Raw genomic sequence first — 16,481 nt, 5'->3', positions numbered from 1 at the left:
GGTAAAAACAGGGAAGATATGAACACTCACTTAGTACAGAATCATGAATAAAATTCATCAAGGAACCAAAGGACATGAAGAGAAGAATTCTTGAGTTGCTTATACACTAGTGCTAGGAGCCTAGGAAACAAGAGGATCTGGAATTGCATTTATGAGTATAAATTTGATCTAGTTGGTCTTACTGGAACCTGGTGGGATGATGCATGATTGGAATGTTAAAATCAGTGGTTATAACCTATATTTAGGAAGGATTGAGTGGGCAAAAGGAGAGTGGGAGTGGCACTCTATATCAAAAATAGCATTAAGAGTTTCTGCGTCATTGATAGAAGAAAATCTTCTTGAATGCTTTTGGATCAGTGTCCTAATGGATAAAGCACAAGAAGGGGTTTTAGCTGGTGTCTGCTACAGACCACCAAATCACCCTAGGGACGAGGATGACCATCTCTTTATGTACCTACCTATGATGTGTAGGAAAAATAGCTGTGAGATCATGGGGGGGGACTTCATAGAGATTAATGCCTAGCGACCACTAGATCTAGTTTGACCTGTATATCACAGGCCACCAACACCACCCAACACCACACACTAAACCCAACAACAATGGAAATGAGACAAAAGTAAATGAGACCCACAGGAGACTATATTGTCATGTACCAAAGGCAGAGACTAGGAGGGACTGAGGTGTATCAGTACTTGAGGCACCTGCACTGGCAGAGAAATGATTACATGAGTTATACCCAGATCATCCTGGCAAGTGACCCACCCTCACACTTCAATTTGAGTGACATGCTGTAGGTCCAGGCCTCAGTGGGGAAAGGGGGGAGGGGGAACTCACGGCTCTGGGCCAGGGGGTGGGGTGGGGTCGGGCTCAGGCATGGGTGTAGTTTGACTTCTATTTTGGGTGGGCAGGGGCCAGCAGGGCTCAAGCCAGCTCCGCACAGCGGGGTTTGGGGAGGGAGCACCACCTCCACCCCCTGACTCACCTTAGCAGGCCACCCGCCTGTCTGGGTTGGGGGCACAACCAAAAATTATAACTCAAAGATGGAGGCTCAGCTAAAAAAGTTTGAAAACAGCTCAGGGTGCAGGGAGAGGGTTAGCTAGGGGCTGTGTGCAGGCATGGGGGTAGCTCAGGTTGCATGGAGAAGGATAGTTAGGGACTGTGTGCAGGCAAGGGGATAGCTCATGGTGCAGGGAGAGGGGTAGCTAGGGGCTGTGTGTAGGCACGGGGATAGCTCAGGTTGCATGGAGAAGGATAGTTAGGGGCTGTGTGCAGGCACGGGGGTAGCTCAGGTTGCATGGAGAAGGATAGTTAGGGACTGTGTGCAGGCAAGGGGGTAGCTCACGGTGCAGGGAGAGGGGTAGCTAGGGGCAGGGAAGGGTGTAGCTGTGTGCTGGGAGGGCTCCCCTGTGGTCCCTGTTATCCGAGGGCCCTGCCAGCCACAGAGCCAGGTCCCCCCACCCAGGCAGCTCTTACTGGCTGTGTGAGCAAAAGGGGCTGCTTCAGCCCCCTGCACCAGCTGGAGACGAGGGAACGCCGCAGCTGCCTGCTCCATGGCACCACTCAGAGCAGCAGCTGCCCTGCACTGCCCGGCTCTGGATTCCTGCCTCCAACCTGGCCAGGGGGTGGGGAGAGAAAGAGCTGGGGGGATGTGTGGAGCTGTTCCAGGACTGCCTGGCTCTTGCACTGTAGTTTTGGGGGGGAGGGGGGGCGCAACATCTCTGTGACCCCCCAACTCTACCCATGGGCTCAGGGCTTCTGCCCCATGGGGAGCACCAGAGCTCAGGGCTCCAGAATTCAGCCCTGCTGCTCTCGGCTTCAGCCCCACGGAGGTGCTAGGGCCCGGGCTCTGGGTTTTAGCTGTGGGGCACCATGTCCCCCCCGAAAGGGTTTGCAGACCCCCTGTTGAGAACCACTGTTTTAGAGCACTTAGAACAGTCTCCTTTTAAACAGAAAGTGACACTCAACCTTTATAGTAGAAGTGGCACTGTAGTGTAATAAAGGTGGTTTTGCGACTAGGAAAGCATCTTGGGCTCTATTACTTTCCTTGATGACTTTCAGCCACTCTCAATACCGCACTGAACAATTGTAATGTTTGTTAAAAATTAATTTTGAATATCAGGGAAAATGCACACTGGCTCTACAGAGACAAATTAAGGCATGCTTGTTAGAACTAAAGTTATGTCAAGATGGAAAATCTGTGAGGATTTGAAAAGGGGTTGATTTGTCTGTTCTCCAGCTTTTAAAGCAAACTTAGAACTGGGACCATTACTGCAGAGTTTATACCAAGGGACATTTAATAGATTCCCAGATTTTTAAGGCCAAGAAGGGACCATTAGATCATCTAGTTTGGCCTTGTGTATAACACAGACCATAGAATTTCACTGAATTATCCCTGCATTAAGCCCAATAACTTGCATTTGCCTATCTTCCAGAAAGAACTCCAATCCAGACTTGAAGACTGCTAGAAATGGAGAATCCAACATTTCCCTTGTCAGTTTGTTCCAAAGGTTCATCTGTTAGCTTTCAGCCTATTGAAGCTTTTCTAATCAAGACAACTCTAGGAAGGGCATCTTTTCCCCAAAACCAGCGTGAGGACTCATTAGGAATTCCTCACAGGGCTAATATGGTGGGGTTTTACCACAAGCATCAACATTCCTTCACCATACAATTTGTAATGTACAACGAAAGGGAAATCTCTGAGTAGGTCTCAAGCTTCCTCCAAACTCTCATGACATACTGAATTTGTTTATTATGTTTCAATGATCAGTTATGGATGTCTGGAATCCTCTTGCTCTGTCCTGGCTATTCAGCATCTGTTACTAAAAACCAACTGGAGCCATAAGTACATATAATGCACATTCATGCTTATTCATGTAGTAAGAAGTGGAGGTCAAATCATTCCTTAAATATCACAGGCAAGTGCACCCTTGTCCTTGTTTTGAATTGTGGAAAGTTCTTTGAAAAACAGACAAAAATATAATTTTATGAGCTATTTTAAGAAGTCCCCCCATTTGTTGTTAACTGATGTTTGGAGCAGTAAGTGAAAACAAATAATGGTCACCTGCAAACCAAAAGAGTGTCTTTTGACAGCTATACTTCAACAGAGGAAATTACATTACAGTTGAAGATTGAAAAAACTCAGCCACTTTTGTCCAATACTATCACTAGAAAAATAGTTCTCACCAATCTTATTTGAAAAGCCAGATTTAAAATACGTTCCTTTCATGCTAAATTAAATGAACACTAATAAGTAAATATTCTCTTTCCTTTACTGCTGCCTATTCTTTTAGCACTAAATACCACACCATAAATGGGCGATCAGTAGTGTCAGATATAAGTTTATAACTTGATTGTTGCTCTACCTTTCTTTTACTGAAGAGTGGGGTAAAAGCAAGCAGAAGTGCTAATGAAAAAGAGGTTTTAGCTAAAGGAAAAGCAGACTTGCGCTAAGCTACATTTGCAAAAGCTCACTAAAAACCTCACAGAAGTGCCTCTTTCTAAGGTACTTTTTGCTCATTTTCTGTTTTAATCCTGTTTGTCAGCATCACTTTTCTGGTTTGGATACATCCTTGTATATAGGAAGTCAAACACACATCACTAAAAGACTACTGAGGGTCACCTGAAGCATTAATTTTATATCTGAATGCTACTGATGTGCTTCTTATTCAGTAAAATTACTCTTATACAAACATTATTGAAAAGCATGGCTCAAGTAGGGAACTCAGACATATGTTAACAAACCATTCATATCCAGGATATGCATATTATCCTGGGAAAAGGTGAGAGTCTCACAGGGATGTCAGTTTTTGGTGGGGGGGGAGGGGGAGGTAGAGGGAATAAAAGAGGAGAAAATGTATTCCTTCCCCAAAACATTAGTGGGTACCTACAGAAGTGTGGTAAGCCTATTCACCTACAGAGATTGCACTAGAATGGGGTTGATGCTGATTAACTGGAACAGAGGGAATTGCTGGACAGATTAAAATGGCAGCCCAGAATGAAAGCAGTGGATGGAAACCTTACAATCTCCTTAGGCCAGCTGAACGCACTCAGTCAGTGCCTCAGATAAGGGTGGCATTTAGACTCCCCACTCCTTTGCCACAAAGTTGAAAAATTCAACTTTAAACTGAGCCAGTTGACTCAATGGGGATCAAAGTATGAAACTAAAACCAGACTATATGTTACTCCCGGGGGAATTTTGCGCTGCGTATACGCAGAATTCATGTGTCCTGCAGATTTTTTTTTCCTCCACAGAAAATACATTCTGCTGCAGAAGCTCCAGGGGCTGCTGTGGTGCCAGAACAGAGGAAGCTGGCTCACTGCTCACCAGCTATAGCAGTCAGCAGCCAATAGGGAGACAGCAGCATCTGCATTCCTCACAGCACCCTGCCAGCGGGGCCTGGTGAGGAGGCACGGGGATGGGGAGGCAGACACAGCATGGCACACAGGGCTGTGTGTGTGGGAGTCACATAGACTGGGGTTCAGAAGGGTTAGTTGGGGGGTACAGACTGGAGTGGGGATTGAATGGGAGTGGGATGCAGGGACTACGGTTGCCAGGAGTCTTGTTTTCGACCAGAACATTCAGTTGAAAAGGGAAACTGGCAGCGTCTGGTCAGCACCGCTGACCAGACACTAAAAGTCTGTAAAAAGTGTCCTGTGGCACCTTATAGACTAACAGACGTATTGGAGCATAAGCTTTCGTGGGTGAATACCCACTTCGTCAGACGCATGTGGGTATTCACCCACGAAAGCTTATGCTCCAATATGTCTGTTAGTCTACAAGGTGCCACAGGACTCTTTGCTGCTTTTAGAGATCCAGACTAACACGGCTACCCCTCTGATACTAAAAGTCTGGTTACCTTCAGTAATCAGCCTCCACCACCAGGGTCAGGAAGAGCAGCAGCTGCTACTGGAGCCTGGAGGAGCAGCTCTGCTTAGCTACTGCTGCTTTTCCCTTCCCTCAGCCTGACAGAGAGAACTGGCTGGCTCCTGGACCGGGCTCCAAAGTAGGTACCGGGAGGGGGGTGGGGAGGGTGGAGAGAGAGAGAGAGGGTGTGTGTAACTTGTCTGCCCCCACATCCCAGTCCCTCGCTCCGGAGACCCTCTCGCCCCATTGTGCCCCAATTTCCCCGCCCAGCCTCTTGCTCCAGGGACCATAAGAACATAAGAAAGGCCGTACCGGGTCAGACCAAAGGTCCATCTAGCCCAGTATCCTGTCTACCGACAGTAGCCAATGCCAGGTGACCCAGAGGGAGTGGACCTAACAGGCAATGATCAAGTGATCTCTCTCCTTTCATCCATCTCCATCCTCTGACAAACAGAGGCTGGGACACCATTCCTTACCCATCCTGGCTAATAGCCATTAATGGCCTTATCCACCATGAATTTATCCAGTTCTCTTTTAAACGTTGTTATAGTCCTAGCCTTCACAACCTCCTCAGGTAAGGGGTTCCACAAGTTGACTGTGTGCTGCGTGAAGAAGAACTTCCTTGTATATTTTTTGAATTTTTGTTGTTGTCTATATTGTTACAGTCATACTTGTTGACTGGTATTTTGAAATAAATTACCAAAATAATTTAAACTGGCATGATTATATTGTGTTATTTTGATAAATAAAATATGCAGAATTTTAAAATATTGTGCACTGAATTCTTAATTTTTTTAGCACAGAATTCCCTCAGGAGTAATATGTCAATGACAATTACATTAATTTCTCTTCTTCCCTCAAAGCATGTCTAAGTTTTCTTATAAAAACTTTGACATCCATAGAAAATTAATTTTTAAAACCTTTGTGTTATACAGGTGTAATATGAATAGGAATTATTCTCTTGCCTTCTGGACGGTATTGTGCAACAATGGTTACTGCTTGGCCTGCATTCTTCAAGGCTGCTGCTGCTTGTTCATGGGTTGCAGCTTTAAGGTCTACACCATTTACCTACAAATAAAATGTAAACATCTCTTTATCAGAGTAAACAATAATGTTAATTGAAATTTATCACAGAACATAGTTTTAATATACAAGTGGGTGAAAATTCATATGAAGTAACTAGGGCTGTCAAATATTTGCACTATAAAAAAACAAAAGAAATAGTATTTTTCAATTCACCTAATACAAGTACCGTAATGTAATCTCTTTATCATGAAAGTTGAACTTACAAATGTAGACTTATGTACAAAAAAATGTAGAATTATTATGCATTCAAAAATAAAACAATGTAAAATTTTAGAGCCTGCAAGTCCACTCAATTGTACTTCTTGTTCAGCCAATTGTTCAGACAAACAAGTTTGATTATATTTGCAGGACATAATGCTGCCCATGTCTTGTTTACAATGTCACCTGAAAGTGAGAATAGGTGTTCTTGTGGCACTGTTGTAGCCAGCATCGCAGTTTTAATTGCACTGTTAAATAATAGAATACCTATTGAAATTTATTAATATTTTGGATGTTTTTCTACATTTTCATGTTTGTTAAAAAAATAGTGCATTAGTTAAATTTGAGACTGAAACTCCTGGGGGAGAATTGTATGTCCTCAACTCTGTTTTACGTGGATTCTGCCATATATTTCCTGTTATAGCAGTCTTGGATGATGACCCAACACACGTTCGTTTTGAGAACACTTTCACAGCAGATTTGACAAAACGCAAAGAAGGTACCAATCTGAGATTTCTAAGGATAGATACAGCACTCAACCCAAGCTTTAAGAATCTGAAGTGCCGTCCAAAATCTGAGAGGGACAAGGTGTGGAGAATGTTTTCAGATGTCTTAAAAGAGCAACACACTGATGTGGAAACTACAGAACCCGAACCACCAAAAAAGAAAATCAACCTTCTGCTGGTGGCATCTGACGCAGATGATGAAAATGAACATGCATCGGTCCGCACTGCTTTGGATTGTTATCGAACAGAACCCGTCATCTGGAATGGTGGTTGAAGCATGAAGGGACATAGGAATCTTTAGTGCATCTGGCACGTAAATATCTTGCAATGCCAGCTACAACGGTGCCATGTGAAAACCTGTTCTCACTTTCAGGTGACACTGTAAACAAGACGTGGGCAGCATTATCTCCTGCAAATTGTAACCAAACTTGTTTGTCTGAGTGATTGGCTGAAGTAGGACTGAGTGGACTTGTAGGTTCTAAAGTTTTACATTGTTTTATTTTTGAATGCAGTTATTTTTTGTACATAATTCTACATTTGTAAGTTCAACTTTCATTATTAAGAGATTGCACTACAGTACTTGTATTAGGTTGTAATCAAAAATAAATATAAAATGATCACTGTACACTTTGTATTCTGTGTTCTAATTGAAATCAAGATGTTGGAAAATGTAGAAAACAGCCAAAAATATTTAAATAAATGGTATTCTATTATTGTTTAACAGTGCAATTAATCACACGATTAATTTTTTTAATCACTTGACAGCCCTAAAAAAAAAGGTTTGCTAAATTACTTGGTATTGTCATATGGTACTGCTACACAATGCAGGAGGATCCTGAGAGAAGAGTGATGGAAGTGTACTGCTTTCTAGTGAGCCACTTTGTTGGGTATATGGAGTGTTTTGACTGTCTTGGAGGTAGCTGTATCCAGCTTTCTTCTGGCAGAGGGAACATGATGAATGACATTTGAGGGATGAGGGGCAGGGTGTTTTACCAACAGTTGCAGGATCCATTTTGGGGAGATGCTGCCTATGATCTCCTCAAAGACTGGTTCCAGACTACTTTTGTCATGCTTTCTGGGACTTCTGCTAGATATAATGTTCATTACATGGCCATGTTTGGAGCACTACTGCTAGGCCTCTCCACCTCCAGAAACAGCTTGTTCTTCAGCAAGACAGCATTGCTGGGTTGTAAAGATCTGTCCTGCAGTTTGTCATAAGTCTCTGTCTTTCTCTTCTTTCATACTTATATTACTCCCAATACTGGAGCCTTACAATCTTTAATGTATCCTCATAACATCCCCATAAGGTAGGGGAAAGCCATTATTCCCATGTTACAGATAGGGAACTAAGGCACTAAAGGTATGTCTCTTACACTAAGCCTGGGTTTGTAGGACCCAGGCTTGTGGACTTGATGTTTCTAAGCCCGTGTTTGAGCATCCACATTGTATCATAAACCTGGGTTTACGATTGTTGGATCCTCACAGCTGTGCTAATGTGTCCATACTGCACTATGCAGGCCTTCTGCTTGACCTGCATCCACACTGCAAAATGACGGGACTTGGACCTGAGTCATAGTAGGATTTGGACTCTGGCCCATCCCACCTAGCAGGGTTCTAGGATCCAGATTATGAATGCTTGCTGACCCATGTACGTCTACACAGGTATAAAACCCCCATGGCACGACCGTGACTGGCCCTGGGGCTTGGAGGCCCTCCCCCATTGCAGGGTTCCAGAGCTCAGGCTACCGAATGTGTACACAGCAATTTTTCTGCCCTGGAGCTTGAGCCCCGCAAGCACAAATGAGCTGACTGGGCCCACTACAGGTTTTCTATCCCCATGTAGACATATCCTAAGTAACTGCTAAAGATCACACAGGAAGTCTGTGGCAGAGCAGGAAACAATACCCATGCCTCCAAAGTCCCAGTCTAGTGCCCTAACCACTGCACCATCCTTCCTCTCTGCACACCCACTGGCAGAGCAGACTTGTATGGCCTTTACATTTACCCATTTTATTTTTATGAATCCAAAAAATTGATTTCCCCCTACTTTTAAACATAGTAAATTAAAAAACAAACAAACAGGTGGTATCAGGGTTTGTCAGCTGTGGGGTGCATTACACCACCTCCCCCCAGAATGTTTGGCTTTTAAATCAGGTCTCTAAATCAGATAACATGAAGCAGAATGCTTACTTCTTGTCCCACATTCTCAGAATTAGCCCAACTACTTCACTAGGTTCCCTTGTAATGAATCATATAAGCCATCAAAGTAAAACAGACTAAGAGGAGGAAATATATTTTTTTAAATTAATGAATCCTACCGAAATTATACGGTCTCCTTTCCTGAGCTCGCCACTCAGATCAGCTGGCCCTCCTGCGAGAATGAAAGAGATGAAAATTCCTTCTCCATCTTCCCCTCCCACAATGTTGAAACCGAGCCCCGTTGATCCCCGATGTAGGACAACTTTTCTAGGTTCTCTAAAAGACAAAAGGCAATGATGAGATCCTGGTCATTATTCATGAATCAGTGTAAGAGAGTCAGTGTAAGGTTGTCAGATAGCACACTTCTCATTTTAAGGAGCCATGCACATTTTTTTTCTTGAATGCTTAGGTAAAAATACCTATCTTCTGTTACATGTGTATACTTATATTAGTTTTCACAGTGCAATCTATAAAACTGTTGACATTCTATTAACATACAATATGCATTCTAAATTTCACATAATGCTACATTTGTACTTGGCACTACATTGAGTCATGGATCAGGGCCTCATTGTGCTAGGCACTATACAAACACAACTCCCTGCCTCAAGGAGCTTACAATCTAAGTATAAGACAAAAGCCAGCATGTAGATACAACAAACAAAGAGGGAAGCATACTCGTCATCTTGATAAGCAGAGGGCACTGATGTAATAATTGCAGACTAACAGTCCTATCCCAATTATAAGCTTAACTGTGGGAAACTGGATAAAATAATTATTAAATGTTCCAATCATCTATAACAAATGTTAATGGGAAAGGCATAAAAGACTGGGCTAGGCTATTGGTATAACTCAGGGACTGTGTTAACATCATGTCTGGTAAATAAGAGGAGTGTGGGACCTGAGATCAAGGTACCAAAATTGGTGTCAGACATTAGGCATACTGGTGGACTATGAGGAGATGGGCTATTCCACCAATTCCCTTTTAGGGTCCTTAAAAAAAGAGACTTCAGGGGAAGGATCAAACAAGTTAAGCAGTTGGCTGGAAGGTGAACTGGAAGGAGCAAGCTTTACCATCTCTTGGGACCCCAGGACACACCTGTCACTGTCACATCTTCACCTTCCTGATCCTCAGAGATGTCCTGACTACAACAAGCCAGAAAAAGGGTCCCTAATGACATCAACACCTCCACTGGTTCTGGCTCAATCCCAACCATCACCTGGAATGTGAGTTTTAGGTTTCTGCTGTCACCTCCTCTGTCATACATCATTTTCCATCCCCATGTTATTTTTTTCTCTTTCCTATTGCTCTCTTCTCTTTTGTGTAGTAAGAGTCTGGCTTAGCTGGCCAAAATTACACATTTTGTAACACTGCTGTGAACCCTGGCCTGTGAAATAGCTAAAAGCAATGCCCTAAACAGCTTGATTCTGGTACAAATTTGCCATATCTTGGAGTGACTGATAAGAGCATGTGCTGTGCCTGTGTTTCTCCAATTGCGAGGGTGCAAGTAAATGTCAGCACCAAAGACAGAAGCTGGATTTTCTATTTTTGCTGTCTTCAAGAAAGCAAGACTGGACTCTAACAGCAGCAGCTCCAACCAACCTCTCTTTTTCAGTTATTACCATTTTAATGCCATCTAAAAGAGAAAGAGAGAGAGAGAGAGAGAGAGAGAGAGAGAGTGTGTGTGTGTGTGTGTGTGTGTGTGTGTGTGTGTGTCCTATAAAAACTCTCTACAGCTAAAGGGAAAAACGAGTGTTATTACATGAAAGTCTTAGTTAATACTTTATATTTCAGATGCCTTAACTGTTTTTCCTTCTTTTTCTGTATCTTTAATAAAAGGTTAAAATAATGTAATGGTGTGATTTTCATAGGATTAAGCAGGCCAAAGTCTCTGTACTTGAAACAAAGCCTTTAACTGAGTTTAATTGTTTAGTGCTATACAGTGACAGATCATATTAACACTTTTGACTCTGTGCCCATTTATTCCAACAAAATTAACACAACAGAACAGCACTCTTCGCCATTCTTTATTTTACAGCCCCATCTCCTCTCTGTTCCTTTTTTTTTAAACTCTATTTCTGTCCTTGGAATAGCGTTCCCCCTTTTCCAATGCAACAAATGTCCTCCCTCTCCATAAATCCACTTTCTGCTTAGCCTTTCATCATGGATGACTCTGCCCACAATCTCTCGTGCCTAGTCCTTTGTTTATCTATTTACAGTACTGGAAGCTTCTTCCTGGCTCTGCCACACTCTCCCTACATGACCTAAGGCAGTTTTTCTTCATCTGCAAAATGTGGATAATGCCTATCTATAGATTATTGTGGAGCTAAATTTGTTATTTGTAAGATACTTAGAGGTCCTGAAATAGAAGACACTATGTTATAAGTAGTAAGTACTAATTATATACCTCTCCTGTTTTGCTAAATGTTAACCAATATCCATTTCTTTATTTTTACTGAAGATTCAGCTGAGCTGTTCAGTATCCATGAAGCAGCATGAAGGACTGTGGGAATTTTAAAAAACAGCGCAAAAATATGATGGGATGGATGTGAGGGAACTGTGGGAATTTGACCCCAATTCTCCCACAATTTCCTGAGAGAAGTGCTAGTATCCCCCAACACACTGCAAAAAATGTCCCAGAAGGCAACGTGCTGGACAGTGGTGCAGGGTACACTGAGATGCCTATATAATGCAGCGCGTCTTTTGCTGTGAGAATGCACTGCACTGGCAAAGGCAGCCAAGTGTGCACACACTGTAGCAAAACTGCAACATCAGCAGCTGAATGCCAGCACAAATACTACCAGCAAAACTTCCTAATGTAGTCACGGTCTTAGTCTTACTGCTGCCAGTGGATACAGTAGCAAGGCAAGGAAGAATTTCAGTAGAAGACAAGGAATTTAAGAATAGGTGAGAAACACCTGTCAGGGATGGTCTACGTATACTTGGTCCAGCTCAGCGCATAGGGTCGGATTAGGTGACCTCTGGAAGTCCCTTCCAGCCCTGAAGTTCTATGATAGTATGAATTTTCTAATATTTAAGTAGAAAAATTCTGCACTACATTCAAATGATCACTAGAGTGCACTAAATAACTAGTCTCTGAACATTTCTGTGTCTTTGAAGACTTCCATTGAAATGATGAGCCAAAAACAAGCTGAATTTTTCTATGTAGAGGTTCTTGTCTCCTGTTTTTCAATATCTTTCCAGGATTCTGGATCTGTAAAATACATACTTTCTCCATGCCTAGACTCCTTTACTGACTCATTGTTGAGCCACCAGACTCCACTCCACCACTCACCTACAATCAGATTTCAGCCTTTGTAGAGAACTCTCTTGTTGGGATTACAAAGGCATATTGAATAGGTACCACAAAGTTGAATGTGGCTCTGTATGCAACTCCTACTTGTGTTTCACTTATCTAAATCCTTCTCTGTAGGAACTCCATATGACTTTGTGGATCCTTGATTTTTGGCCTAGGCAAAATGCTGGAGTAAGATTCTTAAAAAAGTATGTCTTCTCATTAAGCAAACCCGAGTAAGAAAGAGAACTTTATTTTTTCCTAGCTTTTAGTGGTGAAGAGAAGAAAGTAGGTTTTCAGTGTGATTCTATTTTAGGGATTTATAAAGGCAACTGTTACTTTGGACTCTAAGTGCTGGTTCAATAGGAGGACAAATGTATAGAGAAACATGGAAAAATAGCAAACACGATCTGCAGGTTAGGTATGGTATCAAAAGAGGGGTGGTAGTGTTAAGTCTGCAACCTATAATTTGGGACTGTTTAATAAATCAGAAATCCACAAAGATTTACTATTGTCAATTTTGCTCTGTGTATGAGAAGTTCTGAACCTAAGTGTAGGTACTGTAGAGAGAAATGGAAGGAATGGCTATAGGCCATATAAATGTTTATTATCCATAGCATACATGTATGTAGAATACAATATCACAAGCTACAAACTACTCCCTACAGCAACATACAGTAACTCCTCACTTAACGTTGTAGTTATGTTCCTAAAAAATGCGACTTTAAGCAAAACGAAGTTAAGCGAATCCAATTTCCCCATAAGTACCAGGGAAAATTTTTTCACCAGACAACAAAAGATATATATATATATATAAAATATAAACATATACATATACATACACAGTATAAGTTTTAAACAAACAATTTAATACTGTACACAGCAATGATGACTGTGAAGCTTGGGGTTGAGGTGGTGAAGTCAGAGGGTGGAAGAGGGTGGGATATTTCCCAGGGAATGCCTTACTGCTAAATGATGAACAAGCTCTCGGCTGAGCCCTCAAGGGTTAACACATTGTTGTTAATGTAGCCTCACACTCTACTACAAGGCAGCACAAATAGAGGTAGGGGAGACAGCATGGCAGACACAGACAGGCGCACACACCCTGTGTGTGTGTGTGAGAGAGAGAGAGAGAGATGCGCATTGCCCCTTTAAGTACGCTGACCCCACTCTAAGTACATTGCCTTTTTAAACAGATCAGCAAGTTGAGACAGCAGCTGCTGCTAGCAAGCTCCCTTTGTCCTGAGCCCTTCATGTCGTCCCCGCCCCGCTCTATGGAGATGAGGTAAGCAGGGGGCAGGAGCAGGGGGGAGGGGGACTCCCTGATATTAGCCCCTCTTTCTTCCCTCTCCCCCGCACAGCAAGCAGGAGGCTCCCAGGAGCAGGTCCAAGGCAGAGAGCAGGAGCAGCTCAGGGCAGTGGGGGGAGGGACAGCTGAACTGCCAGCAACTGATAGCCTGCTGGGCAGCTGCCGCACAGGGAACTTAGGGGAGCGGAGAGCTGATAGAGGGGCTGTCAGGCCACCCTGGTTCCAAGCCCCACCAGCTAGCTCCAACGGGCTGCTCTTTCTGCAAGGAGTGGACAAAGCAGGCGGCTGCCAAACAACCTTGTAAGGGAGCATTGCGGAACTTTAAACGAGCATGTTCTCTAATTGATCAGCAATGTAACAACAAAACAATGTTAACCGGGACGACTTTAAGTGAGGAGTTACTGTACTTCACAATACAGGACTGATTCAGAGCCATATAGAAAAGCCTCCCTTATCTGCCAACCAGTTAACAAGATTGTATAACTGTCAAAAGTTAGGTTTCAGAGTAGCAGCCGTGTTAGTCTGTATCCGCAAAAAGAACAGGAGTACTTGAGGCACCTTAGAGACTAACAAATTTATTAGAGCATAAGCTTTCGTGGGCTACAGCCCACTTCTTCGGATGCATATAGAATGGAACATATATTGAGGAGATATATATACACACATACAGAGAGCATGAACAGGTGGGAGTTGTCTTACCAACTCTGAGAGGCCAATTAAGTAAGTGAAAAAAAACTTTTGAAGTGATAATCAGGATAGCCCAGTATAGACAGTTTGATAAGAAGTGTGAGAATACTTACAAGGGGAGATAGATTCAATGTTTGTAATGGCTCAGCCATTCCCAGTCCTTATTCAATCCTAAATTGACTGTATCTAGTTTGCATATCAATTCCAGCTCAGCAGTCTCTCCAATGAGACATTGAATCTATCTCCTCTTGTAAGTATTCTCACAAGTACTCCTGTTCTTTTTGTCAAAAGTTAATCAGCTAACTGTTTCATACTGACATCACTGAACACTACTATACGCCTTTACCTACACATTACTTCTACTTTTCATTCCTGCTTCTTCATGCATTTAAGGACAGCAACGATGGCATTTATCTTTGAACCAGACTAGATGGAGGCTTGTTCAACATTACAAGGTTTAGAGCGAAAATCAATGTGAAAGAGCTGGTTCTGAGTGATTTCCTGTTTCTGGGTGATGTGGCCTTAGTTGCCCATAGCTAATCTTCCGTGCAAAATCTCTTGGGCAGATTTTCTGCATCATGCAAGAACTTTGGGTTGACAATTAGTTTCAAGAAGACTGTGATCATGTACCCAGGGGCGGAAGAATCAGTGCTTGACATCACTCTGGAGGGTAAATCTCTTGGTGTCATCAACAGCTTTTGTTACTTGGGTTCTATGATTACCAGGAACCGACTAATAGAATCGGAAAAGCAGCTAAGAATTACAGAGATGTGCATGGAATTGACTAAGGTGAAGATGTGAGTCTACGAGACTTTTGTGCTGTCATCCCTCCTTTATGGTTCAGAAACATGGACTACATATGCTAGGCACATCAGGAGACTGAACAGATTCCACATGAGATGCCTGAGTAAGATTCTGAAAACAAAGTTGGAAGACAAAATACCAAAAACAGAGGTGCTGGAGTGCACAGGACTGACACAATTAGAAACCACTATCAAGAAGAGCAGGTTGTGATGGCTCAGTCATGTCAGCAAAATGGGAGGAGACCGTATTCTCAAGAATATTTTGTACAGTGAAATTCGAGACAGTTCTAGAAAGTGGGGTTGCCCTTTATTGTACCACCACAAAATGTGCAAAAACGATATGAAGTAATTCAATGTCAATATAGAAAGCTGAGAGGAGCGCGCAGAATCCTGTCCAATTTGGAGGGAATATCTGGCACTAGGTGCAGCTCAACATAAAGCGGCTTTAATCCAGAGGATGGAAGCGAAGCGAGAAAGAAGAAAGCAGCATGCTGTAATCTTGGACTCTAACTCAGCCAACATATAGATCTGTGAAATTTTTAACAAGCTGTGTCGCTCTCGAATTGGGCTTGTCAGCCATAAGCAGATTCATCAGGCACCTGATTAAACCTCTTACATGTATACTATGGTCCAGTTTGGATCGATGGTTGCCAGTGACCCTCCTACTTTTTAAAGAAATATGTGTTTTCATTTTCAAAGTATGATCTGATGTAACAACAATTTTACGTGAAAAACACTGAAATAATTTCCCCAGAAAAAAAATCTTAAGGGATATTTATTTCATATATCAAAAAACCAGAGGGTGAAATTCTGGCCCCACTGAAGTCAAGGAGAGTTTTACCTTTGACTTCAACTGGATCAGTTTTTCACCCAATGTATTCTATTTCAGCATGGCACCATTTACTAAATCTCTTACAAGATACATGAACAATTTAAAACAATTTTAATTTAAACAATGGCTATTGCAGATGTATACTTCAGTTTTTCCCCTTTACAAATATTTGAATATATTTGTTTGGAAGTAATGATGGATCTATAAGAGTATAAAAATTTATGCTATTTACAAGCTGCAGACTCATCAAAATATAGTGGTAACCATATAATATAGTCAAATCTAATTTTTAGGCAATTTTATGACATAAAAAGGTTATACACTGAGCACAACTAGTAATACCTATTACTGTGCTTGTGCTCACTCTCACAGAGGCCCAATTTAAGAGCTGCACATTGATGTGTTCCAAGCATTTTTCAAGGGTTGAACAAATCTTTTGTGTATCTGTACAATTAATTTTCATGCAGTTTTTCATATATTTTAGGCAACTGAAATGGTGGAAGTTATAGTAAAATTCTTATTCAGCTTTGTAAGTTGAGAATTTTTCAGTAAGAATAACAATGAGAGCTCAGCATTCACTTTTAAATGGCCCTTTTAGAAAAAGAAAAATTGAAGTTTCACTGCTTATTTATATACATACATGCCCAAGAGTAGGGTTACCATACGTCCGGATTTTCCCGGACATGTCCGGCTTTTTGGG

The 16,481-nt window shown here is 42.2% G+C and overlaps 1 protein-coding gene across 13 annotated transcripts in view; it reads right to left on the bottom strand.

Moving 5' to 3' along the window:
• DLG1 (discs large MAGUK scaffold protein 1) overlaps nt 1-16,481 on the bottom strand; it is a 371,668-nt gene that overhangs the window by 93,543 nt on the left and 261,644 nt on the right. For all 13 annotated transcript variants that reach the window (XM_026650152.2, XM_026650157.2, XM_026650147.2 and 10 more), the window contains 2 exons: nt 8,974-9,130; nt 5,831-5,933 (listed from right to left, as the gene is read on the bottom strand). In XM_026650152.2, the coding sequence (XP_026505937.1) occupies nt 5,831-5,933; nt 8,974-9,130 (260 nt within the window). The remainder of the gene's footprint in view (nt 1-5,830; nt 5,934-8,973; nt 9,131-16,481) is intronic.

The sequence above is a fragment of the Terrapene carolina genome, unplaced genomic scaffold, assembly GCF_002925995.2.
Source record: "Terrapene carolina triunguis isolate 2854851 unplaced genomic scaffold, T_m_triunguis-2.0 Scaffold88, whole genome shotgun sequence".
Lineage (NCBI taxonomy): Eukaryota > Metazoa > Chordata > Testudines > Emydidae > Terrapene > Terrapene triunguis.
Note: the sequence above shows the minus strand (reverse complement) of the source record. Positions and strands in the feature narration are given on the sequence as shown.